At 37.9% G+C, this 25,070-nt stretch overlaps 1 protein-coding gene across 2 annotated transcripts; it reads right to left on the reverse strand.

Annotated features, from left to right (window-relative positions):
• Positions 1-23,606, reverse strand: MFSD1 (major facilitator superfamily domain containing 1). Of its 2 annotated transcripts, XM_046003534.1 has the most exons (16): positions 23,362-23,606; positions 22,733-22,785; positions 21,651-21,763; positions 19,500-19,542; positions 19,118-19,185; positions 17,240-17,348; positions 12,822-12,924; positions 10,709-10,807; positions 10,158-10,269; positions 8,989-9,045; positions 8,487-8,643; positions 7,142-7,239; positions 6,230-6,342; positions 4,462-4,509; positions 3,130-3,187; positions 1-1,830 (listed from the first exon to the last, which is right to left on the reverse strand). In XM_046003534.1, exons 1-16 carry the CDS (start codon positions 23,531-23,533, stop codon positions 1,827-1,829), a joined length of 1,407 nt encoding a protein of 468 aa, XP_045859490.1. In that variant the 5' UTR covers positions 23,534-23,606; the 3' UTR covers positions 1-1,826. The 2 variants fall into 2 exon arrangements, with proteins under 2 accessions (XP_045859490.1, XP_045859491.1); XM_046003535.1 differs by lacking the exon at positions 1-1,830 and having other exon boundaries at positions 3,126-3,187.
• Between the last annotated feature and the right edge of the window lie 1,464 nt (positions 23,607-25,070).

Below are 25,070 nucleotides of genomic sequence, written 5' to 3' on the forward strand. Positions count from 1 at the left end.
TTATTTCATTTTATTCTTTTTATTTATGCATCATTCAAAAAAATATTTTGTGCCTACTTTTGCTAGGAACTATCAACACAATCATAAAGAACATATTAGACATGGTCCCTGCCCTCATGGAGCTTACAATCTAAAGGAAAGAGAGATGCCCCCCCCCCACACTATCACAAATTCTTCATTATAAGCTGAGGTAAACAAAGAAGGAAAAATACGGGGCTTTTCAAAAATCACAAAAATTTTAGAAGAACTTGATATAGCCTGAGGGTCTGGAAGAGTTTCCCTGGGAAAAATGCATCTAAGCTGGGGCTAAGGTTTCTGTTGTAAATCAGGTAAAACCAGGTTGTAGAGAATCCTGGATGAAATATTCTAGGAAAAGGGAACAGCAAGGACAAAGCCCCTGAAAAGGCAAGGAAGAGGACCCATCTGAAAAAATGTAATGAAGCAGCTCATTATGGCTGACGCACGGAGGCGGTAGAAAGAGTAAGGCAGGGGCCAGACCACACAAGCCCTCCAGCAGCAGTAGCAACTGGCTTCTTCCACTCTCACCAGCTGGTAAAGCCAACATTCAATAATCTGGGCTACAAAAGTCACAGGGCAGTCAAAGCCAAAAGAATAAACAACTGAATAATGACACAATAAAACCGTAAATCAGAAAAATGGATGTGAATAAATTTGACCTGAACAAGGAATGTACTTTCAATCTGTTCCAGAACTTTCAAGCATACAATGTTATGTCCTATATTTTGAACAATACAACTAGCTAAATATGAGAGTTTAACAGTTGTCTAAAATATCTGCATACTCCTGGAGAGCAAAACACATGAAAAATTCTTTAACTTTAATATATAATATGCTAAAACTAAGTCAATTAAAACGTTTTTAAGTTTGTCAAAAGAAATTTTATAATTATATTTTATTTAACCTGGAAATCATACATGTTACTTGGGTTCTACTCTGGAGAAAAAAGTACTCCATTGATTTTCAAATGCAAATTTTCTTTACTCTGACGTTGATAATCTTACAGAAATAGTCTTCCAAATAAATAAGACTTAAAATTAGTATTTTAATATTTTTTTAAATAAAAAGTTTTAGAAGACATCAAGTATTCCTTTTGCAGTGTTTTTATTCATGTAGATATGTAGCTACCATAATTTAAAGGACACTTTTTAGTAATTAATTAGACTATAAGAAAAAACTGTACAGAAGGTTTGTACCATAAAATCACATTCCTAAGTGATCAGAGTCCTCAGTAATGGAGAGATAAAGAAGCTCAAGAGGGTCACTGCTCGGCAACCTCTTATAACTAAAGATAGCAGAATACAATCTGCTATCTGTAAAAATGAAGAGACTGCATAAAAGATATCTTTCAAATATTCCCTACAGAAACATGGAATGCCTATTAAAATGCCATTGTTTATTCTGTATAAAATATCCCTTCTACCCTCTCAAAAGCTTTTTTTTTGTTTTAAGATTTAAAAAAAAAAAAGCCATATCCTTAAGAAACATCTTCTGAAAATTATCTCAATGACAGATCCAAGTTTTCCATTATTTACTGTCCTTACCGAAGTTCATCTGCATATTCCAGAGGAACTATCTAAACTTTACTGTTGATTAGCCTAGTCTAAAGTAGAATTCATTAGCAATAAACAATACATAAGGCACAAGCTAAAATATTCCTCACAAACATACTTTGAAATAGGTGCTTTTGAAATATAAATATAAATTTCCAGACCATTATTTTTCCTGATTAAACTCTAGATTTTTCAAAAGGTTTTCAGACCAATGATGTGTGCAGCTCATTCTCATGACACAGTCATTTAAGTTTCTCATCTGCAAAACACAATGCAGTAAATTATCAGAAGGTGGGAAAAACAGCAGCCTCATCTGGTTTCCAAAATAAAAACCATTAGCATTACAAAACACATACTGCCAAATGTTAAAGGTTGCACACTTTGCTGAATAAACTCTTAAATCCTCTTGATTATAAAAGTAACATTAAGAACATAGAAAATCTGGAAAATACAGAAAAACAAAAGGAAAAAGTATGCCTGTAACCTTACCATTCAAATAGAATTGTTAGTATTGAGGGTTTTTTCTTTCAGTATTTCTTCTATTATATACAAGTAAGTAAATAAGAAATACATGCGCCTGCATACTTTTTCCTGAACAAAATTAGAATATTACATTTGCATTTTAATCTTTTGTCTACTTAACATGTTGCATGGTAAGCAACTCTGATTTGGTGCAGGGAGGGAATTACTTCTGACTTTTAAAATTCTCAAACATGATTGTAACAATATATTATATGGATGTGACATCATCTATTTAACCACTTCCCTACTTTGGGACACTTAACGTTGTTTCCAATTTTTTGACACAAAAAACAAGACTGTCATAAAGATACTTAAAACCTGTAACATTTCTGATTATCTTCTCAAGATATATTTCTAGAATTACTATGCTAAAAGGAAATTTGAAATGGCCAAGAATCACCTCCAAAAAATCCTTTGTTCTACAAGATTTTAACCTATATAAAATTCACAAAACTTATAGTTACATAGTATATGTTTACAAATAAACGCTTTAAGTCATAAAAAACTGAATTATCTGAAAAATCAGAAATCATAACAACAGGAAATAGAATCACTATTACGTTTTAGCATACACTCATGGAAAAAATAAGTTTAATTTAATGCCACACTAAACAAAAAATTGTTTAATTAATTTGTTCCGACTCAGAGAACAGAATATTAGTACCGGGAGAAGATGAAAAGTCATCTCAAATAGTTAAGAAAAAGAAAAGATCAGACAAAGGAAGGGTAAGCCCAGAACATAAGCTTAGGATAAAGGCCTTTCCTCTAATTAATTACAAATACTACAGGTCTCGCTTTCTCTCAAAAAGCAATTTAAAACCCAGTTATTTTTCCCCGCTTCGCTTTAACCCTTGATATCTACTCTACTTAAATTTTCTATAAACAAGAATTTTGTTGTAGTAGTTCCCAGATAATTGCTAGCTCTTGAATCTCAAGAAGATGAGCTTCTTAAAAGCCCAAACCTAATACTTGGAAATAAAATGCTAATATTTCAGATTTGCAAAAGGAGAGAACTTTTTTCTCTTTCAGTACTTACTCAGCATGAGAAAGTTTTATTTCTTCCCTTTGTCTTGCAGAATAATTTAGGTTCCCCCCTAAAATACAAATAAGCATAGAACTTTTTCTACACAACTATTAAAAGTAAAATTCATACACACACACACACTGGTATACCTTAAAGTAACAGAAAAGGCAATGGGAGACACAAAGAAATAGTTTATCTCCTGGGGCCTTCCCAAGGGAAAAAATGTTTTTTAAGAATCTTTATTTGAGGGCGCCTGGGTGGCTAAGTGGATTAAGCCTCTGCCTTCGGCTCAGGTCATGATCTCAGGGTCCTGGGATCGAGTCCCACCTCAGGCTCTCTGCTTGGCGGAGAGCCTGTGTCCTCCTCTCTCTCTGCCTGCCTCTCTGCCTACTTATGATTTCTCTGTGTGTCAAATAAATAAATAAAATCTTTAAAAAAATTTTAAAAATCTTTATATGATACAAATACAAATAACTACTCCTTAACTTGAGCATTTTTTTTTAAAGTTTGGACCTACATACTTCTTTATATCATGTTAACTCGGATATTGTATTAATAATCTGTAAATAGTGGAAATTAAGAGAAATGAAAGGAAATGACCTAAAATCATTTAAACAGCAGGTATACACATTTTACTAATAAGTACCTAACAACCTTTAGGGGCAACCTAGTTAGAAAAATTAATAAGAGTAACATCAAAATCTTATACAGAAGAAAGAAAGAAGTACAAATGCATTTTAAAAATACTAGCAAAAGAAAAAAATCTGTAACTCCTCATTCTGTATCAAACACTTTCAACCTTAAAATACAAACTATAACTATAAATTTGCTTACTTATTTTTCTATTACCATAAAATGTATTATTTGCTTCAGGGGTACAGGTCTGTGAATCATCAGTGTTAACGTAATTCACGGCACTCACCATAGCACATACCCTCCCCAGTGTCCATAGCCCAGCGACCCCATCCCTCCCAGCCCCTCTACCCAACCCCACCTCCACTTACTAATTTTTTTAAAGATGAGACAATAATACAGTAATGGCTTTAGGTTATTTTAAAACTGCCGTACTTCCTTATGCTAACATAAAAAGAACATCTAAAATTTTCTATTACAAAACTTAAATTGAACTTCCCAGAAAGAACATGACAATGATTTAATAAGTCTGAAGTTCCAAAATGCATAGTTGTATGTTACATAATGAAACGTGTTTCCATGAGCATATGAACAGATTGTCATTATTACATGAACTAAAGCACTAGCCTCTAAAGAGGCATGCAGACAATCCAGCAACCCCACAAGATGATCCACGATGGTTTAAGAAGAAAATGTCTGAATTCTACTTACCTCGGGCACGATTCACCACATAGAGTAAGACCACAGATAAAAGTGACACTGCAAGTGAAAAAAATCACAGGGTCCTTAAAAAACATGTACCTCTTCCCAATGATTCCTATGTAATCATAATTACAAAGTAAAACTCAGATAAATCTTCATTGATCGGCATCTAAAAATAAAAACACTATTCCCATTATTTTCCAAAAAGCACTAAAAATTATTTACACACCATTTTTTCCCCATGGGCTACATGAGCCCAGGGATAGCAGGACCAGAAAAGACAGAGCTGATCCACCCAGAGATCACCCCTGCTGCTCTTTACTCTCCAGTTTAAGTGTTAGTTTTCCTGGTACTTCCAAAAACTCCTGCCAGCCCCCTAACTGTTTATCTTTTTACAGAGAACCAAACAGAAACAATCCTTTGAGGATTTTAAGTCTGAAAACACCATGTCCATTTTACAATTTAACCAAGTGTTAGAATGTGGTCATCTGACTCCCAGAAGCCCAGAAAGCCCAGAGCCAGTGGAAACCTCAGAAAGTCATGGCTTGTTCTTTTTACCATCACAAGTAAGGCACACTAAATTTACTTTAAGTTAATATGGCAACAAAAACATTTTAAATGGCATGGTATTTGGTTTAAGAACCCAATATATAGAGAGTTGTGGACTGAAATTAAACCACATGTCACAGCATCAAACAGACATAAACGCTTCCATGACCTAAGTATTTTGAATTCTACATGACTCACTTTTTAAAAACAAATAACATATTTTTAAAATTTGATGTGCTTACTTCTAAAATTATGGGATAATAAAATGCATTCAGGCACATCATAAACCACATTTCAAGTATAAATTGTCTTTTATCCATGCAAATGTAAATGATAAAATCATTGCTGGGGTTTGCCATTTTAAACACATGTTAAAGCATAAAAGACAACTTGATATGTTTATAAGAATTTTTTTTCAGATGAACACAACTGTCTGTATGGTGAAGCCTACCACAGCAAAAATGTTAATTTATTTTTGTTGTTTTCAACAGTTTCCTAATACTTTCTATTTTTAACCAATAAATCATTACAGGTAAACATTAAATAACAAGGCCAAGAATAAAAGCAACTTAAAGTTGCCTTATGGATAAACCATGAGCACTCACACCTGAATCATATCAATGTTCACACACTCACACCAGGGACATACTCACCATCCTTTAAAATGGTTTCACTTTAAAGAGGATAATGTTTTCTAAAAACCATAAATACCTAAAATAGAATATGAAGCAGATTCTACTACTACTTTTAAAAATAAGAATCTCCTTTAAAAAATTCCTGTGAATCTTGGGGCGCCTGGGTGGCTCAGTGGGTTAAAGCCTCTGCCTTCGGCTCAGGTCACGATCCCAGGGTCCTGGGATCGAGCCCCACATCAGGCTCTCTGCTCCTCAGGGAGCCTGCTTCCTCCTCTCTCTCTGCCTGCCTCTTTGCCTAGTTGTGATTTCTCTCTGTCAAATAAATAAAATTTTAAAAAAAATCTTTAAAAAAAAGAAAAAAAAAATCTTAAAAAAAAAAAAAAATTCCTGTGAATCTTCATAGAACCAGAAAGCCACCAGCTGGGAAACTCTGATGCACAGACTAAGAAATAGGCAAATCTGAGAGATACATCTCAGGGATTTGGTTTAAAAGAGGGAAAAAGAGAATAATAACAACAAAAACCTAGAAGTATAAATGAAAACATTCTGTTATCCATTAAAAGAAACTAAATGTTGTCATATCACATACTTACAAGAAACACAGGCAATGAAGAAAACTTCTAAAAACAAATATCCCCGAGTATCCAATATCATGCCAGCAATGATGGAAATGATCGCCAGCCCAAGATTCTGAATGGACTGCATGCTACAATTCAAGAAACATAAAGACACATCTTCACACACACATAACAATTCACTTTAAATATTAGTATCTATAAATAACATACTATCAGTGTTAAGAGGTGTTTTTACCTAGGGACGACCTGATCAGGTATTTTTATCCCATGACTATTTCTGCTACTACATGTTATGCTCAGAGGTAAGGGAGCCTGTCTTATTAAATGCAATATAAGCTCAATATTTTCCTGCTGATTGAAAGTAAGAGCTATGGGGCGCCTGGGTGGCTCAGTGGGTTAAAGCCTCTGCCTTCAGCTCAGGTCATGATCTCAGGGTTCTGGGATCGAGCCCTGCGTTGGGCTCTCTGCTCAGCAGGAGCCTGCTTCCTCCTCTCTTTCTGCGCCTGCCTCTCTGCCTACTTGTGATCTCTCTCTGTCAAATAAATAAATAAAATCTTAAAAAAAAAAAAAAGAAAAAGAAAGTAAGAGCTAAGTGAGTACCAACCATAGGTGCAGTTTCCCCCTTTTGCCCTTTGAGTCAGACACACAAGAACTCAAACTTCTCACTAAGAAGCCCTCAGATAAAAAGGCAGTCAATGGCAATGTCAGAAATAACTTCTGAGTTAGCATAATACCAGCTCTCTTGCTGGAAGCCTGGGGCATTTCTGTTGCCACAATAATATCACAAGTAGGTTAACTGACTTTTCTGGTGGTTTCCAGGTTCAGAGCTGTCCCTGAAGCATGATGATGACTAGGTTCAGGAGACCTGGAGTTTCATATGATAATTAAATTGCTATAGCAGAGAGACATTTTGGTGTAAACACTTACAAGCCATATGCAGTTCCCAGCTGGTGTTCAGGAACTACAAATGCCACCATCGGCCACAATGCACAAGCAAGCAATGAATAAGAGAGTCCGAGGAGACACTGCAGAAAGTGACACAGAAAAATGTTAAATCTTTTAACATTAACCAGAAAGTGATTTTCCTTTGATGCAGATTAATCAGAGTGACATAACAGCAAATATATGAACATTCGTGCAAATTTTATTCAATTTTGCTAAAACTCACTTGATAGAAAAAAGTCTAGACCCTAACAGTATCCCTCTAGTGACAAAATACATTATCTCAACCATTTTATATTATATGCACACATAACTTACTGGTCCCAGGGTACAATCAAGGACTAAGCAAGAAAATAAAGCTAATTTGCAAAATGTTACTACCAATGTTTCAGGCAAGGTAATTTTCCAGTATTTATTAACTACAAATTAAGCAATCAAGGCAACATCACACCAACAGTCCATTATCTTACTTCAGATCATCAACACCTAACTGGAGGGCAAGGCAGAAAACTATCACCTAATGCTGACTTTTTTTTTAATTAGAAAAGAAACCTTATGATTTAAGTTTAAATAAGATCATCTACACCTATCATACTAGCAAAGATGGAAATTGGGCCAATGCCCACCATGGCTAGGATACTAAAAACACACACACATTTGTATATTATTGGTAAAACTATAAATGGGTAAGAACTTCTTAGAGAAGAAGTTTCACAATGTCTATCAAGATGTTAAATGTGCAATGCCTCTGCTACAGCATTTATACCTCCAGGAATCTGTCCCACAGAAATTTTACTAAGTGTACAACAAACATATATGCCCAAAATATTCTTTTATTAATAGGTAAGAACTGTAGCACTTGAGCCTGTGGTCTTTAAAATGATATTCTAAAGGACAGTAACAAAAACCTGATGATGAATTCATCATCACTTTTTAACCGCAGACAAAAGAATGCAAAATCATGAATCCTGGGCTGACAGACTTTTTTTTTTTTTTTTGCGTGCCACCTATGATGGAAGAATTTTTTTAAAGAAATACAGGAAAATAAATGGAACTGGTAAGCAATTTGGCTTTTAAAAGACTACTTTATTTCAAATTCTATTTCAGCATTGAGATCACTATGTTAAATAAGCCAAATAAATTAAAAAAACTTATTCATTAATAATTAACATTTATTTACTTTAAAAATAGTTATTTTGTAGAGACTGCAATCACAGCATTGTTCTTCCTACTGTCACAAGCTCTACTTTCAGAGGAGCGGAGTGTGGCTCCTGACGTGCACTTGACAGAGTCCTCCCCGAAGCCCTGTGAGCATCCGCAGTGACATTACCATAGCAATCCAAGGGTTCCACAGCGTGAAGGCCAGCATGATGTGGGCAGCGAGAGTGGTCACCACAGCACACAGAACCCAGATGATGTTCTTTCCTGTTTTATCCACCAGGAGCCCAAATATTGGGGACATGGGAGCTGATATGACATATACAATACTGCCCAGAGAATCAAAAGATATTTAATGAAATGTATCACAGCTAACAACAACAAAAAAAAATCCAAAAAGTTCCTAAAACCATTAGGCAAAACAAATCCTAGCTTGTTTAACTAAGCATTCTTCTAAAATTGTCATCAGTAAACAGAAATTTAAAGAGTGGTCCAAGATTTCTTCGATTTTCCGTTAATGCACAGATGGTCTCTCAGGATCGAGTGGAAATATGCTCTTGTTTTCACATTACAGATGTTAAGTCACATGCCTTTTTTGTTTCTTAGAACATCTGCATATAATTAAAGACCCACACTATGCACACAATAAGCACTCAAGAGAATTAATGAAATACCTGTTAATAGCACTTGCTTCCTGGGAAGAAAATCCAAATTTTTCTGTAAAGAAAACTCTAAAATACAGAGAGAGAAATAAGCACTTTAGAGAACTACTGTTTTTAATAATTAAAGGCAAAATAAAACTAAATAAAAGTAACGCTAAGTTTAGTCAACTTTTCCTTCTTGATACTGTTTTCCCACCTTATATAACATTCATCTTTAAGCAACTGGCTTTGCTAAAGCTTTAGGGTTTACATAAATATTTCACTAGCTAAACAAAATACGCTGATGTGGATTTTTTCATTTTATTATTCATTCTTAAAAGATTTTATTTATTTGAGAAAGAGAGATAGAGAGGGACACAGAGAGCACAAATGGATGGGAAGTATGGAGGGAAAGGAGAAGCAGGCTCCCACTGAGCAGGGAGCCCAATGCAGGGCTCGATCCCAGGACCCTGGGATCATGACCTGCACTGAAGGCAAATGCTTAACTGACTGAGCCACCCAGGCACCCTGATTTTTTTTTCATTTTAAATAAGCACCAAACAGTATGCATAACTTTTCAGAAAACCAAATGACTTATTACAACATAAAAATTAAGAGTGCTTCCTTTCCTTAAAGTGGGACTGGACAGTTCTTTGCAAAACAGAGTTTCAAATTATTGAAAACAGTCTGAATTTAAATGTTCCGATTATAAAGACACACCCCTATAAACACACTCACACATTGCTCTGTTCGAACAGCTGCCAGTGGAAAGGAAGAGGTTAAGTGGTAACACAAAAAAAGAATTTGATTTTGAACCCCGGCATAATTATAGTCCTAGCAAATGGAAATGTGCCCAGGCATAATGAGCCAAAGTACTGTTTCCATTCTTAAGAATAGGCTTCCAAACAAAAGAACAAAGAGGAAATAAAAAAGAATACTAATCTGATACAAAGCATTAAAATAAATCTACATTAGGCATCAAAAACTATTAAGTATTTCATCAAAAAATGATTAAAGTTATTATGCCAAATATTAAACCTTAAGATAAGAAAATCAGTTACATCCCAGGATATAAAATAATTCCTATGTAAATATAAACTATAACCAAAAAATCAAGATTTATAACTAAAAAAACTGTATTTGTGTGATTAAATTCTCATTATAATTTAGCCAACAAAAATGCAATGCTACAGAATACTCACTTCCCAAGTCCGATAAAAGGGAACACTGCCACATAATAGCAGACACAGATGATAAATATCAGCCAGAGGGGTAAGGAGAAGTCCTTCACATCAGTTAACTTAATAACTTCACCTTGAAAAGAAAAGGAAGAAACTACCAGTAAAATTTTGCACAACTAGGTCAATATTGTTTTTCTTTTATCGTGTGATTAACCTTTGCCATCCAGTTTACAAAATACTTTTCTTAGTAAATTATTGGAACATAGCTTCTGGGAAAACTTAAAAAGACATTAGAAAAAACAAAATCTAATATTAGTGTCTACTTTCCTGCTGCCTTCCAGGAACACTCATCATTTTGCAAAGTGCAATCAAGAATGTAAATTCTGCCAAAAGCACTTAAGGGAAAAAAAAAAGTACCCCAAAATTTAGATAAGTAGGAACAGATTAGAAAGTAAAACATGTATTAAGCCTCACTGGACTTATAACACCACATTACGAACTTACCTCATTATAAATTATCTTCAAAGGTCTGCAATTCCCCAAAGCCCCCCTTTTCCTGCATTTAGACCTACCTGTTTTTCCTTGTGCTTTATGAAGGATTCTCTCTGCTCTCTGATCCAAGTAAGCGAGAACCAAGGCACAGATTAGTGAAAGAATACATGTTATAGCCCCTACAATAAAAAGAGAGAGAGTTTTTTTTTTTTAAAGATTTTATTTATTTATTTTGACAGAGATCACAAGTAGGCAGAGAAGCAGGCAGAAAGAGAGGAGGAAGCGGGCTCCCTTGCCGAGCAGAGAGCCCCGGAGCCCGATGTGGGTCTCGATCCCAAGGACCCTGGGATCATGACCTGAGCCGAAGGCAGAGGCTTTAACCCACTAAGCCCCCCAGGCGCCCCAGAGAGAGAGATTTTTAAAAGAGAGCGACTGAAGGTTCCCAAGAGGCAGTACCTTAGAGTAACAGCAGAAAACTTAGCAAATGAAACAGATGGCATTTAGACACACTGAAGAAAATCCTACAATTACTAAATCAGGACAGAAGGAAAGAAACAGCATGTGATATGTACTCAACAAACAAAAGTCACTCTTATTATATTATTTCCTAGTAGAAGGTTGTAGACTAGAGGGAAAAGACTAGAACACACTAGGCTAGTCTTGTAATGCAGAGTAAGACTTTAAGAAAGTGGGTGACAGCTGGCAAATCTGTACTAATTTCTTAACTAAGTCTAAGCACTGATTATTGACAGATGCCAAAGGGAAAAAATTATGAAAGCAAAGTCTAATTCTGTGATCATCGTATCTTCCTCTTGATTCCTTCCCAAGTCTGTAACCCTTGCTCCTACCCTTTGACAACCTATAGGGTCCCACCTTCCCATAGCAGAGCTAGCCAGGCTCTCCTTCCTTTGTGTAATCAGCTCACTAATTAACCACTAATGCTGATCTCATATCATTAAAGCAAATCAGGATAAAGAGTAAATAAAGTTTATACTTCTCAAGATTTTTAAAAGAAGCTCAGTAAAATAAATGAATCTTTAATTTCATAATGCGGTCTAGCTAAAAATTGCTAAAATAAAAGTCAGGAGATGCGGGTTCTACTTCTGCCACAGGCTGAATGATACTGAACACAGAACTTAATCTCTCAGGGCTTCAACTTCTCCATTTGTAAAACCAAAGGCTTTGACTTGATGGCACAGATGTTTTCTGGTGCTAAAATTCTTTAAAATTCTCAAATTCTCCAGTGTGGAGAAGACTGGAAGGAATACTGAAGAGCACCGAGAGTAAGAAAAAGAGGTTTTAAGTAAGGCAAGGGATCCGAGAGGGCAGGAGAAGGAAAGGAGAAGCCTCTAGATTCAGGTTGCCTATTCAAGATTTCCTCTCCACTGCCCTCTTTCTACCAAGCTATTCCAAGGAATTAGAAGGAATAAAAGATGGCACAGAATATTCACCTCACCATCCACAGGTCTTTGTAGGGCTCTGCAAGTGACCCTCTTACCCACTATGGGGCACAGTTATAAAAATCCACTGCTCAGAGAAAAGCACTGGGAATTCCAGAAGGCCTCATATGTTTCTTAGTGATCCACCCAACAACAAGCACAACCAAATCTTACCTAACAGAACTTAGGGCCACAGGGGACCTATACACTTTTAGTTAAACATCTGAAATTTTACAAAAAAGAAAACAGAGACACAGAGGTTAACTTCCTTGTCCAAGACGACAGAACTAGTTACAGCCAGGACTAGAACCCAGACTCCTGACTCTCAACTTAGTGGATTTCCCACAACATCATATCCCTTCTAACTTCTCTAAAATCTTAGCTCCATAGTATTGTAATTGAACCTTGATTAAAAGGAAATAATTATCCCTCTGCTACAGGCTAGTAACACCTTACATGTATAAAGTCCCTGTTTTCAGAGTTTTCAAATACACTCTCTTATTTGCTCATCATGACAACGCTGAAGTAGAAAAGGTGGGACAAAATCCTCCATTTTAAGAAAATGGAAATAGTAACACAAACTGCGTGAATGATTCACTATTTCTAGTTAGGTCTAAGAACTCGTGAACTATTCAGACAAAACTATAACCAAAGTGGTCTAATCCCAATTCCAGTGTTCTTCCCGCTCTGCCACAATAGGAACTATGACATACTTTCAGAAGAGATAAAACAAGGGATATCAGGATCCACTAACCAATCATAAGTGTGACCCCAAGGATTGTGTGACCAGCAGAACCCAATGAAGCTTCAACTTTAGAATAAAGCCATCCCATGAGATTCATGTTTACTGTACTGCCCTGAAAGAGAAAGAAAAAACAATTCATTTACATATACTCTGCCTCGTTCAATAAAGGATATGAGGTGGCTAAGAGAAACAGGTCAAACAGGATCCAGATTAAACAAGAGATACATTTTTTTTAAAAACATGACTAGGAAAAAACTAACAAACTAAGATAAACCCACAGGTAAGATTACTGCACACCAAAAAATGCTAATATGTAGAAAATGCTAGTACCGAAAACAGCACAGTACATTTAGAATTTTCTAGCAGCAAAAGCAAAAATGAAACAATGAGTGACAAAATTCACAGGGTACCTAAGAATAAAATAAACTTTCACTCAGAAAAAGCACAGCCTTTGCTTATAGTTACATCTCAAAAAAATTAATCCTATCCATAAAAAGACAATAAAAGTTATAGACGATAATATCCTCATTCGCTCGTTCATTCAGCAGTTATTGAGCCCTGATTGAACCCGTCACTGTTCCAGGTACTGGGAATACAACAAAGGACAAAACAGAAAAACCTCCAGCTTTCATAAAGCTTACATTTCAGTGGAGTAAAAGAGGTAAAATTTTGGTATATTAAATTGTGGTAAGTATTTTTAAAAATGGGGGGGGGGGGGAAGCAGGGAAGGAGAACATAAAGGGAGATTGTGCCTTTGAGTAAAAACTTGAAGGAAACTAGCCACAAGGTGATCTGGGGGAAGGACAGAGCATTTAGGCTGAAGGAACAGCCAGTGCACAGACCTTGAGAGTGCATACGGCAGCATGTTCAAGGAACAGCACAGAGGGCAGAGACGGAAACAGTGTAAATGAAGAAGACAACATGAGATGAGATCCCTGAAGAGGAAATGGTGGGAAGGCTGGCTATAGGTAATAATATGGACTTCTGGCTTGGGGCGCCTGGGTGGCTCAGTGGGTTAGGCCACTGCCTTCGGCTCAGGTCATGATCTCAGGGTCCTGGGATCGAGTCCCGCATCAGGCTCCCTGCTCGGCGGAGAGCCTGCTTCCCTTCCTCTCTCTCTGCCTGCCTCTCTTGTGATTTCTCTCTGCCAAATAAATAAAATCTTTAAAAAAAAAAAAATGGACTTCTGGCTTTTATTCTATGTAAGATGGGAAGCCACTGGTGTTTTGATAGAGAAGTGGCAGGATTCCATGCATTTTAACAGATTTTCTCTAGCTGCTATAGTCAAAAAGAGACTACAAGTGGGAATGAAGGCAGAAGTCAGGACATAAATTAAGGGGCTACTCTAATAATCCAGAACGATGATGGGTCTTGGTCTAGGGTAGCTAGCAATGGGCATGGTGAGAAGTGGTCACAATATGGATGTATTTTGATGGTAAAGCTAATAGGACTTGCTAATGGAAAATACATGTTGTGGGGGGCAGTAATTTAAGATCACACCTAAGGTTTTGCCCAAGCAACTGGAAAGAAAGAGTTGCCCATAACTGATGATGAGAAAACTGCAGCATAAGCTGGTTTGGGGGGTAGTAGGTAGAAAATCAAGAGTTGACTTTTGGCCATGTCAGCTGTGATGTGCCTACTGGACATCTAAATGGAAATGTCAAGTAGAAAGCTGCATTATAGGGGTGTGGAATTCAGGGAAAAGGCCTGGACAAGTGATACAAATACAGGAGCAAAGACATGTTATTTAAAACTGCCAAACTAGGTAAGATCACAAAAGATGGGAAGTATCAAAAGAAAAGAGAAGATATCCAATAACCATGCCCTAGGGCACCCCCACATTTACAAGTTCAGAAAACTGAGACAGATCTAGCGAAACAGGCCAAGTAGTAAAAAGAAAAACAAGAGGGAAACTATGAGACTGTAGTGTCCTGGAACCCAAGAGAAGAAATCAAGGTAGGGGGAATGTCAACTGCGCTAAATGCTATTATTGAAAGGTCAGACACTAAAGACTGAGAAATTAATATGTCTCTCAGCAATATTCTCACAGCAAACATAGTAGCAAATTTCACACAGCTGTTACTTTAAAAATGCTAGCCTATGGCTTTACTCAAATGAGCAATATGGTATAAATGGAGACTTACTGGAAACTTTCCTCAATATCACTGAAAATAAAAGCTTCTCAAAGACAAGGATGTTGCCTTAAAAATCCTTTAATCCTAAAATGCCTAACATGACATGGCTTAGCAAGTCCTCATAAATATACTTTAAAATAATGAGCTTAAAAGTAACAAATTACAAATGAAAATCAAAAGGGTGCTGGACTCCAACCCCCAGTAAAATATAAAAAATGAAAAGTGCACTGCCTAAAGGTACAATGGTAACATAACAGATCAAGTGTCCAAAACCAGACAAACTCACAGCTCAGCCTACAGGAAAATGATGAAGAGGTAAAGCCAGAATCTCTATGATCATTCTGAATATGCACAGGGAAAAGGGAAGCACAAAAGCACTGAAATTCCATCTAACCCAGCAGCTCTGTAATGAAATCCATTGGTCCCATGCTTCTCAAAAAGACCCTAAGCACAGAAATCAGGTCAAAGCTGAAATGCCCTGGCTAAAGAGGAGGTGGCTGCTTGAGGTCTGGCTTACTCTACCTCCTCCTCAGGTCCTTCCATCACCCCAGTAACCTCTACCCTGCATATTCAAAGCCCCTAAGATTCCTTTCTAAAAACTTAGGGCTCCTCAGAATGCAGCTCAGTGGATGAGAGCTAATTTGTGACCACACAGAAAAGAATCTGAAGACCACCAGTAGCCACAATGATCTCACCAAGATTTATCTTACTTCTTTCTTCGATAAGTTACTAGACAATGAAACTCACAACTGTCGCAGACATATCTTGACCTCCACAAGATACATAATGAAGTACTCAGACACCCTTGTGGATAAAATTTAGACAATATAGAAACCACACTAGCTATGAATTAAAAATTAAGTCATATTTTGGTGTTTCCACTCAAAAATGATTTTTTAAGTAATAATAGTCTCTACTATCAAAGCTATAATAAAAAGGATCCTTTCATATATCACAGATGGGGGATGTAAACATCACTGACAGGATAATATGAAACTACTAACCTAAGAAACCCTAACAAACCCTCTTGACTCAATCCCATTCCTAGCGACCTAGCTTCAGGAAACAATCAGAGATGCAGACAAGTTTTATAGTGTCACACAACAGCATTATCTATAATGGTTGAAAAATTAGAAAGAACCTACATGTATAAAAATCACAAAAATGTTATGAAAATTACATGTATAATGAAATAGTACATTAAAAACTTTTTGTACTGGATTTCTTCCCTAAGACCATGGTGCAACCATTTTCATGCCATTAGCTAGTCTTTGGAACCTTCATTTTCCAATGGCAAGGGTTTTTTTTTTAAAGATTTTATTTACTTATTTGACAGAGACAGAGAGAGAGAGAGATCACAGCAGGTGGGCAGAGAGAGAGGGGAAAGCAGGCTCCCCGTCAAGCAGAGAGCCCAATGCCGGGTTTGATCCCAGGACCCTGACATCATGACCTGACCCGAAGGCAGGGGCTTAACCCATGAGCCACCCAGGAGGCAAGGTTTTTTTAAAAAAAACCTCTACTCATAGGAGTTTATAAGGAAAAAAACCTAACAGGGTCTCGGATGACACTTCACAGGTTACATTAATAAAAGTACAATGTTGTTCAGACCAAACCTGAAATACCATGAACATCTCCAGGTTCCAAATGCCGGGGAAAGTACTGAGTGGCTACAGTAAGCCCAGGGAGAGGGGAGCACCAGCACCACGGAGCTGAAATCCATATCATGTGGCTTAGACAACCACAGGAAATGAGCATGTCTGACGGAGAACTTAAAAGCTGCCTTTATAAGCAAAGTGCTGGTGCACTAAAGAGGAAATAAATATTAACTGGAGGGCAAAAGTGGGAGCAATGAGAAAAAGCTACTTGCAGAGGCAGATTTTATCTCTGTGTGGGGCCGAACTTTACAAAGTTAACTGAAGTACAGGAGCCACTCTATCACACAGTGAGTTTCCAATCACTAGAAATGCGCAGGTTTTATCTGGAAGCCTTTCATACCAGGGAGTCCAAAAATGGGCAAAGAAATTAGATGACAAAACCTGTAGGATCCCTCCCAGTGCTCACGTTCTTTTAACTAATGAATGCTCAAATAGTATTTTTAGACCGTTTCCTAAGTGCAATAAGGTTAGAAATGCCTTAAACTAAAGGTAAACGCTATACTATAGTCTACAGACATAAAAAATCAATACCTAATATGGCAAATGAAAACCTATTTCATCCCATTATTTTTAAGAGATAATTACAAGATTAAATCTCTTACTTCCTGTTTGGCTTCATTAGGTTTGTCATACTTACAATTCTAGCCATACTAAGTTGGAGTCCAAACACCAAGTTTAATTCTTTGCCTTTAAACCAACTCACAGCATATGTATTCTGGGCAACTGCTAAGGACTCCCCACCGATCCTAAAAATGAGAAAAGGAAGAAAAATTACTGCTTTTACAGAAACACCACAGTTAGCAATGCAAATTTAAAATTTGGACACCCCTCCTATCAAAAGGTTGGCTCTATTCCCCACCCCTGGATCTAAGTGGGCTTGAGACTGTTTCAATCAATATAGTATGGTGGAAGTGGTGCTGTGCAATCAAAGCAGACATCTGCCTTTTCATTCAAACATTCACACTTGAAGCCTTGAGCCATCTTGTAAGAAGTCCAACTACCCTCAGTACACCATGCTATGAGAAAGCCAAGCCACAGAGAGAGGCTGCATTTAGGAATGCATCCAGCAGTGCTAGTCTTCAAGCAATCCCAACTCCAGAATGAGACCCATGAGTCAACAAGCTTTCAGATGATTCCAGCACTCAACCTGCCATGAATCTTTTTTTTTTTTTAAAGATTTATTTATTTATTTGACAGCGAGAGAGAGAGATCACAAGTAGGCACAGAGGCAGGCAGAGAGAGAGAGAGAGAGAGAGAGGAGGAAGCAGGCTCTCTGCAGAGCAGAGAGCCCAATATGGGACTCGATCCCAGGACCCTGAGATCATGACCTGAGCAGAAGGCAGCGGCTTAACCCACTGAGCCACCCAGGCGCCCTTCCATGAATCTTTTGAGCGGAGGCTCTAGACATCTGATGCAGAGACAGGCCATCCATGCTGTACCCTGTTCAAATTCCTGACCCACAATGTCCACAAACACATTGTAACAGCTCTATGACACTAAGTTTTGGGGAGTGTGGTATATAATAAGCAGGGCCTGTAATAAAAGGAGTCTGGGTTACACCACCACCTATGCTATATAAAATGTTCATGGGGGAAGAGTGGTTCATATTTTGTGGAAAGACAAAAAGGCACATTTTTCAAGCCAATACCTTCCATATTTCGAATTTTCCTATTTCCTGGGTTTTAACTTTCGTTTTGTAAGACCACTCCCCCTCTAGGCCTTTAGTTAGGAGATTCTCCTCCATATCCTAACACTGAGTCCTTATCACTCTGTCCTAATCCAAAAATACTCCCATTCTCTTTTACTAATCCAAACCCTTGACTAATGTCAAGACATACTTCATCCATGAGGCCATTTCTGACTACACCTCTGTCTCTGGATCCCTTTCATATTTTTATATACAGTTTGTTTTCTTCTCTTTCATTTAGAGCACTTTGAGGGTATATCACATATGTCTACATGTCCCCAATACTTACAAAAAAGCTTAAATGAGTGATGTCATCTGAATCTCTCAGGGCAGGAAGCCCAAGGCTAGACTCAGAATGAACTTACTGAACAGACATTGAAATTCATAAAGAATAATCATTCTATTGGTTACTTTGCTCATTCAAGCCTCTTTAACAGGTTTCAAAAGAACCTGCACGTTATCCACCAAGAAACAGCAAAATGTCCATTAGCCACCAACCTAAAAATGGTTGGTCTATACTTTTCTAAATGAGGTTTAAATCAGTCTTCGGTACAACAAAACACAAAACACCCAGGAAAAATATCATTTCTGAAGAAAAACTCAATATTCAAACCCCAAACAGAGTTAACTATGACCACTCAAAATTGTTGCTCACTTTAAAGAAAAAGTAAAACAAAAAACATTCCTGTGTACATATAGCTAGATTTCAAGGATTTGAGGTAATTCTCCACAACAGACAGTAATATATTTTTGTGAATCTTTATTAAATTGAGAGGTAAACAGTGAAACAGTAATATAATAGGATGAAGGAAATTATCCATAACTTACCCAAACACAAACCTTCCAAATTCCATCAGCCAAAAAGCATTAAATATTCCACCGAGAGCAAAAATCACCTACAATGTAGAATATAAATGTAGGATCAATGAAAAAGTAAACTTAAAAGTATTTAAGAGAAATAAGTAACTTATAATGAATCACAACTTCTATAATAGTCTTAACATTCCTTCTTAGTAAATCTGTGAAATTTAAATATTAATGATCATCTATCTCAAAGCTTAAAATGGACTATACATTATTCTACACAGGCATTTGTGGTCTCTGCTTAATTAAGTCAGGCATTCAATAAACATATTTTTGCTGGTGGAATTAGACAAGAATTCAAAAGTCACTGTTACACATAATCAATGAAGGTTTTGGACCTTCTCACCTGTCCAATGCAAACAAAGCAGCTAAAAATAATGGTGCCCCATCTGTTAGAGAGAGAGAGAAAAAGAGTATGAATTAAGAGTATGACACCAAAACCCTTCAGTAATAATTCTTCAGTCTTCTTTGACCCCTATATTCCCTCCAAGGAAAGAAAAATGAAGTACTGGTCTCCCTCTAAAGTCAGCAGCTTTCCCAGGCTAAATGTTAATCTAGAGAAGTCTTGACTTCTAAGGGGATTCAGAGGCTTCAGTAATGGCATGTTTAACTTAAACCATTATCATCTCTTAAACAAACAAGATTTGTTAAATAATCTTGAAGAAGCTCCCAGGGTTCCCACTTAAAAATCAACATTCTCGGGGCATCTGGGTGACTCAGTCAGTTAAGTGTCCAACTCTTAGTTTCAGCTCATCATGATCTCAGTGTGGCATCAGGCATTAGGCTGGCATCAGTCAGGCATCAGGCTCCGCCCTCAGTGAGGAGTCTGCTTAAGATTTTCTCTCTCTCCCTTTGCCCTTCCCCTGAATGTGTACGGGCATTCTTTATAAAATTACTATTAAGAGTTTAGAATTTATTCCAAGATTAAGTAATTTTAACTGGTCATAATTCCTGGTAACTAAAAACTTTTTATTGATTTTTGGTTTTGGGTTTTTTGAGTATAGTTGATATGGTATTTTAATACTTTTGAGTACACAACACAGTGATTCGACAAGTTTATACATCATACTGTGTTCACCAGAAGTATAGTTATCTGTTATCACACAACACTATTACCATAATATTACCTATATTCCTTATGCTGTGCCTTTTATTCCTGCAATTGATTCAGTCCATAACTAGAAGCCTGTATCTCCCACTCCCTTTAACCCATTTTGGCCAACCCTCCAGGCCCTCCTTTCTGGCAACCATCAGTTTGTTTTCTGTATAGGTATGATTCTGTTTTTTGTTTATTCATTTGCTAGTTTATTTTTTTTTTTTGATTCCACATATCAGTGAAGTCATATGCTATTTGTCTTTCTCTGTCTGACTTATTCCACTTATCACAGTAACTATTGTTAAAAGGACAAATACAGGTTAATACAATTACAAATCTGCCTACGCACACATTCTATACTTCAAATGTCTGTTTCCCCAGAGTAACAAAACGCCAGTATTTTAAGAGTCCTTAAAGATTCTATGGGTAAACCATACTTCTGAAACTCAAATCCCTCTCCATATCCTTGTGAAATGGCCATCCCACATTCTACTGAATGTTCTCTAGCACTAGAAAACTTGCTGTGGTCCCAAGGCAATTCACGGCTCCTCATCAATTCTGACCAAGGAAATTCTTCATCCTACTAAGCAGAATCTGTCCCCCTGAAGTTTCCATCCCTAATTCCATCCCTTCAGACTAAGCAAAATAAATTTAATTCCTCCTTTATGCTTAACACTTCAAAATTTTTAAGCCCCCAAGTTTATACACTTTCAGTTTCTTCAATCCTTTTCCATTGGACGTGGCTGGAAGATCCTTCATCATTTTTTCCTCTGCCTTCTGAAAATATTCTGCATCTCTCATGGAAGTTTCCATTAACAATATATACACAACCATAAGGATGAAAAGTGACAAAGCTTAAAATGTTATTCCTTCTTCAGCATCTAACAGAAGTGGCCTCAAAAAGTTCAATGCCCAAGGGCAGAAAGAGAAAATCTCACTGGGACTGTGAAAGGCAAACACTATATATGTGCCAAATACTATACATCTTTCTCAGTCCTCGTAACTATCTTGTAAGGCAGGAATTATTACCATACTTTACCAATAAAGAAACTAAAACTCAGGAAGCTAGCAACAGCTCAGAACAGGAAGTTGAGCAAGTGGGAGCAATGGGATTCAGACCCTGGTTTGCCTGATCTCAAATAAGAATATAATTTGTACTTTTAGATAACTGAGTTACCATATTTTATGAGTAGCATTTACTAGTTCCAACCTTAACTGAAATACCAACCAAGTTTCAAAAGCCAATTCCAGGAATATATAAAAACCATAAAAAAAAAAAAAAACAACTAATGTAGAGTATCACAGTCAATACAGAATTTTCATCACTTCTTTATAGAAATACCTAGTTCTATGATTTTCTAATAATATTTTACGCATAGGTGAGATGTTTTTCAAGCTTACCGTATTCCAAATACTCGGTCGATCAAAAAGCCACCAAAAAAACATAAAACTACATTTGGCCAAGAATACCAGGCATAAAGCAGCATGAATTTCGTTGTATTCACCTGCATATCCTACATGGGAAGAAAATGAAACTATTTTTTTTCCAAACAGTTAAGTTTATCAACCAATCAAAACATTCTTTTTGTGTAGGACAGGCGTTTTCACAAGCATTTGTAGTTACTAACTGCTTTAAGAATCCCATGACAGCTGTGGCCCCCTCCCCCAGAAAACTGGGCACTCCTGGGATCCCTGGAAACTTGATGGATCCACATGCCTTTCAGAGGCTTCAGGGTCAATTAGATCCCCCATTACTGGACCATTTCCATCTGCATCTGCCTGTATCTTCTACATTCTTATCCCCATTATACTATACGCACTGGTGCTGTCCTACCCCAACATGGAAAAAGATAATCTTAGTACATCCCTACCCACTCCCCACTAAATCCTACCTTCTTTCCCTTTCATTCTAGAATGTGAAGGGCCAATCTATTTCTTCCTGTCCAAAGGTAAAAACCTTACAAAGGAAAAAACTATCTAAATACACAAGAAACTAGCCGGCCGGTTAGCTCCCTTGGTTAGAGCGTGGTGCTAATAAATACACAAGAAACTATAAATATTAAATGTATTTTTATAAAACCAAACTAAAAATACTGACATGGAGAATCCTCTGCAGTCAGCATCCACATTTTAAAAATGAAGGAAAAGACTTAAGAAACAAAAGCTATTCTACCGAATCATTTGTCATTCAGATGATTATGCAATTGGAAAGTGAACTGCAAACAAAAATCTGCTAATAATTTTTGGCAATTCTGTGGAAACAGGACTTAATTATTTAAAGTGTAAAACAGTATTTAGTCAGAAGTGCTATAAATAAAGTCTTTGTGGCCACTCATTCCAACTCAAGAACACTCCTTACTATATATGGATTTTACTACAGATGTTAAAATGATTCACTGAACGATGTTTCAGACTAAGCAATCTGAGAACTGGTGATGCTTCAACAGCTAACTCCACAGAAGCAAAGTGAAAAACCAACTTACCCGTTTAACCTGAGTCTGAAGGGCAGCAGGATTATCATAGCAAAAATAGCTGCCTAGAATAAGGAACAGCAAACATTTTATAAGTGATAATACTGCCCATATAGAAGTTTCAGGTTGCCAATATTATTCAATGTTTACATTTACTTTCAATGTTTATCTGAAGGGCTCCAGGACTGACACCGTGGACCATTTCCCTTCCACTAATAATTTCTGCTACCTATTAGTCATTTAAAAGGGGAGTATTACTTAGGGGTGCGTAGTTCAAGCTCTCTGAATTCCTTAACAGTGTATCGAAAGCTTTGACAAAATAGGGATTCCTTCACATCTGTGGCCCTAGGGGGCGACCTGCCAAGCCTCCGGGACTTCTTGAAGGGCAAAAGAGTGGGACAAAACTCGCCCAGCTCAGTCCCCTAACCTCTGCCTCCGAGATGCCGAAGGGCTAGCAACGTCCATAAACTTGAATGGAGTCCCGAAGGGGTGGAGGGGTGGGGGAGGAAGTTCAGGAGTTTAGGTCAGAAGCTGCACTGAGGTCGCGTGGCAGCTCTGAGCTCAGTGCGGATTTCGGAGATACCACACAACATCAGAACTTCTGGATTATCAGCCCCTCCCCACCCGGCCAGACGCCTCACCGAAGCCTAGGAAGCACATCAGCAACAGCACCAAAAGCCGGTGCGCCAGGCGACTAGGGTCACAAAGGGCTGGCAGCGCTCCGGGGACAGGAGAGATGGCAGGGGCACCTCTGCCAGCCTCACTGGGGCCGCCTTCCAGCAGCGCTCGCGCTTCCTCATCGTCCTCTTCCATTGTGCCGGGGGAGACCAGGACGCGAGATTAACTCCCAGAGAAAACCAAGCGCCTAGGACCCAGTGAAGTCTGTGGTCACGTGGCCACTGTAGCTCACGTGACGTGGAGGCGGATCACGCAGAGCCGAGATCACGTGAGTGGCCGTGATCACGTGGCGAGCAGAACCGGCCGGGGAGGTAAGGAGTAGGCGGTGTTTCCCCATTCGTTCTCCCTGGGATTCTGTTAAGGTTTCCACTTTCGGCCTTGCACCGTGGGGAGTACTGTCTCTTCTTTCCTGCCCTGCCCTCATTGCAGACTCTGCGCAGCTCCACCAGGAGAAGTGCGGGAGTTGCGTCCGCTTCGACGCCAGGCTCCTGCGTGATCCGGTGTGGGCTGGAGACCCGAAAAGACGCGCCGCCCTTCTCGCAGCGTTGCTCTCCTCGGCCTCTTTGCTCTTCATAGTAACACATTTGATTGAATACCTATTGATATGTCAAGTGACATGCCAGGTACTGGGATACAAATGAAATGAGACGAGCTCTCGGACCTCTAAGCGTTTACGGTTTAGTTGGAGACATTGACAAAAACTTCTACTTTAAAGAACTAGGAAGAATGGATGAATGTGGTGAGAACAGTGACTTAAATCAGCCCTAAATTTTATTGAAATGCCAAGGCAGGGCATTTGGGTAAAGGGAGAACAGGTGCACAGTTTAATTAGCTTTAGAGAAAGTAGCATAGAGGGGATGGGAAATGATGAAGCTACTTGACGTTGGTATCTAAGCAAGATTTAGTAAAAATGAGCCGGTCGTGCTGCCTGCTTCAGGGAATGAGTTACGGGGAGAACGGGAAGGGTGGGTAAGAGGGATCATAAAGATGCAAGCATGAAAGAGAACTGTGTGTGTGTGTGTGTGTGTTGATTTGGGATTGTGAGAGAAGGAACTCAAGAGTAGAAACACTAAAGGTATTCCATGCAAGGATTTCTAGCAGAATAGCAAAAATACAGGATTTGTGTTTTAAAAATTCAATCTGGCAGCCTCATTCGATCTCCAGCCTTTCTGCGTGTTTCCAGACTTTACAAACAAGAATTTTGAGGGTGAATCCTAGAGGTCTAATTACAGTGATGATTGCTAGGTGTAAGAATATCAGAGGTGGCAAGGGCCTACAGTGGGGAAATAGGGATGGAGCAAAAGAGACAATAAGTATTTAGGAGGTGAAATGGGTATGACTTTGTGAATAATAGCATAGAAGGTTTGAAAGAAAAGGATTCGAGAATGTCTCCCAGATATCTAGCACAGACCTCAAAAAGAGGTCAGAATATAGGAAGAGAGGAGAGTGTCAGAGGAGAAAAATTAGCCTGAAACTTTTACCTTTGAGATGTCTACACTTGAAGTATCCATTTTCCACCTTCCATTCTCTCTTCAGTTCCAGAAGAGTAGCCCCCAGTCTAATGAAATTGTTTTGCCAAGAGGACTAACAACTCCATCTTTCCAATTACAATGATGGCTTCTCTGTCTTCATCTTATTGGACTTCTCAGCATCAGTTGATGCCATTGACAGT

This window comes from Meles meles, chromosome 4, assembly GCF_922984935.1.
Source record: "Meles meles chromosome 4, mMelMel3.1 paternal haplotype, whole genome shotgun sequence".
NCBI lineage: Eukaryota > Metazoa > Chordata > Mammalia > Carnivora > Mustelidae > Meles > Meles meles.

Excerpts from the sequence above, each read along its gene's own strand:
- MFSD1 (XM_046003534.1), bottom strand. The coding sequence starts at position 23,533 with ATGGAAGAGGACGATGAGGAAGCGCGAGCGCTGCTGGAAGGCGGCCCC. Across the intron at positions 21,764-22,732 it reads TTCAGACTCAGGTTAAACGG|GATATGCAGGTGAATACAAC; the intron begins GTAAGTTGGTTT and ends CTTCCCATGTAG. Across the intron at positions 6,343-7,141 it reads CTGGGAACTGCATATGGCTT|CATGCAGTCCATTCAGAATC; the intron begins GTAAGTGTTTAC and ends CTTGAATTGTAG.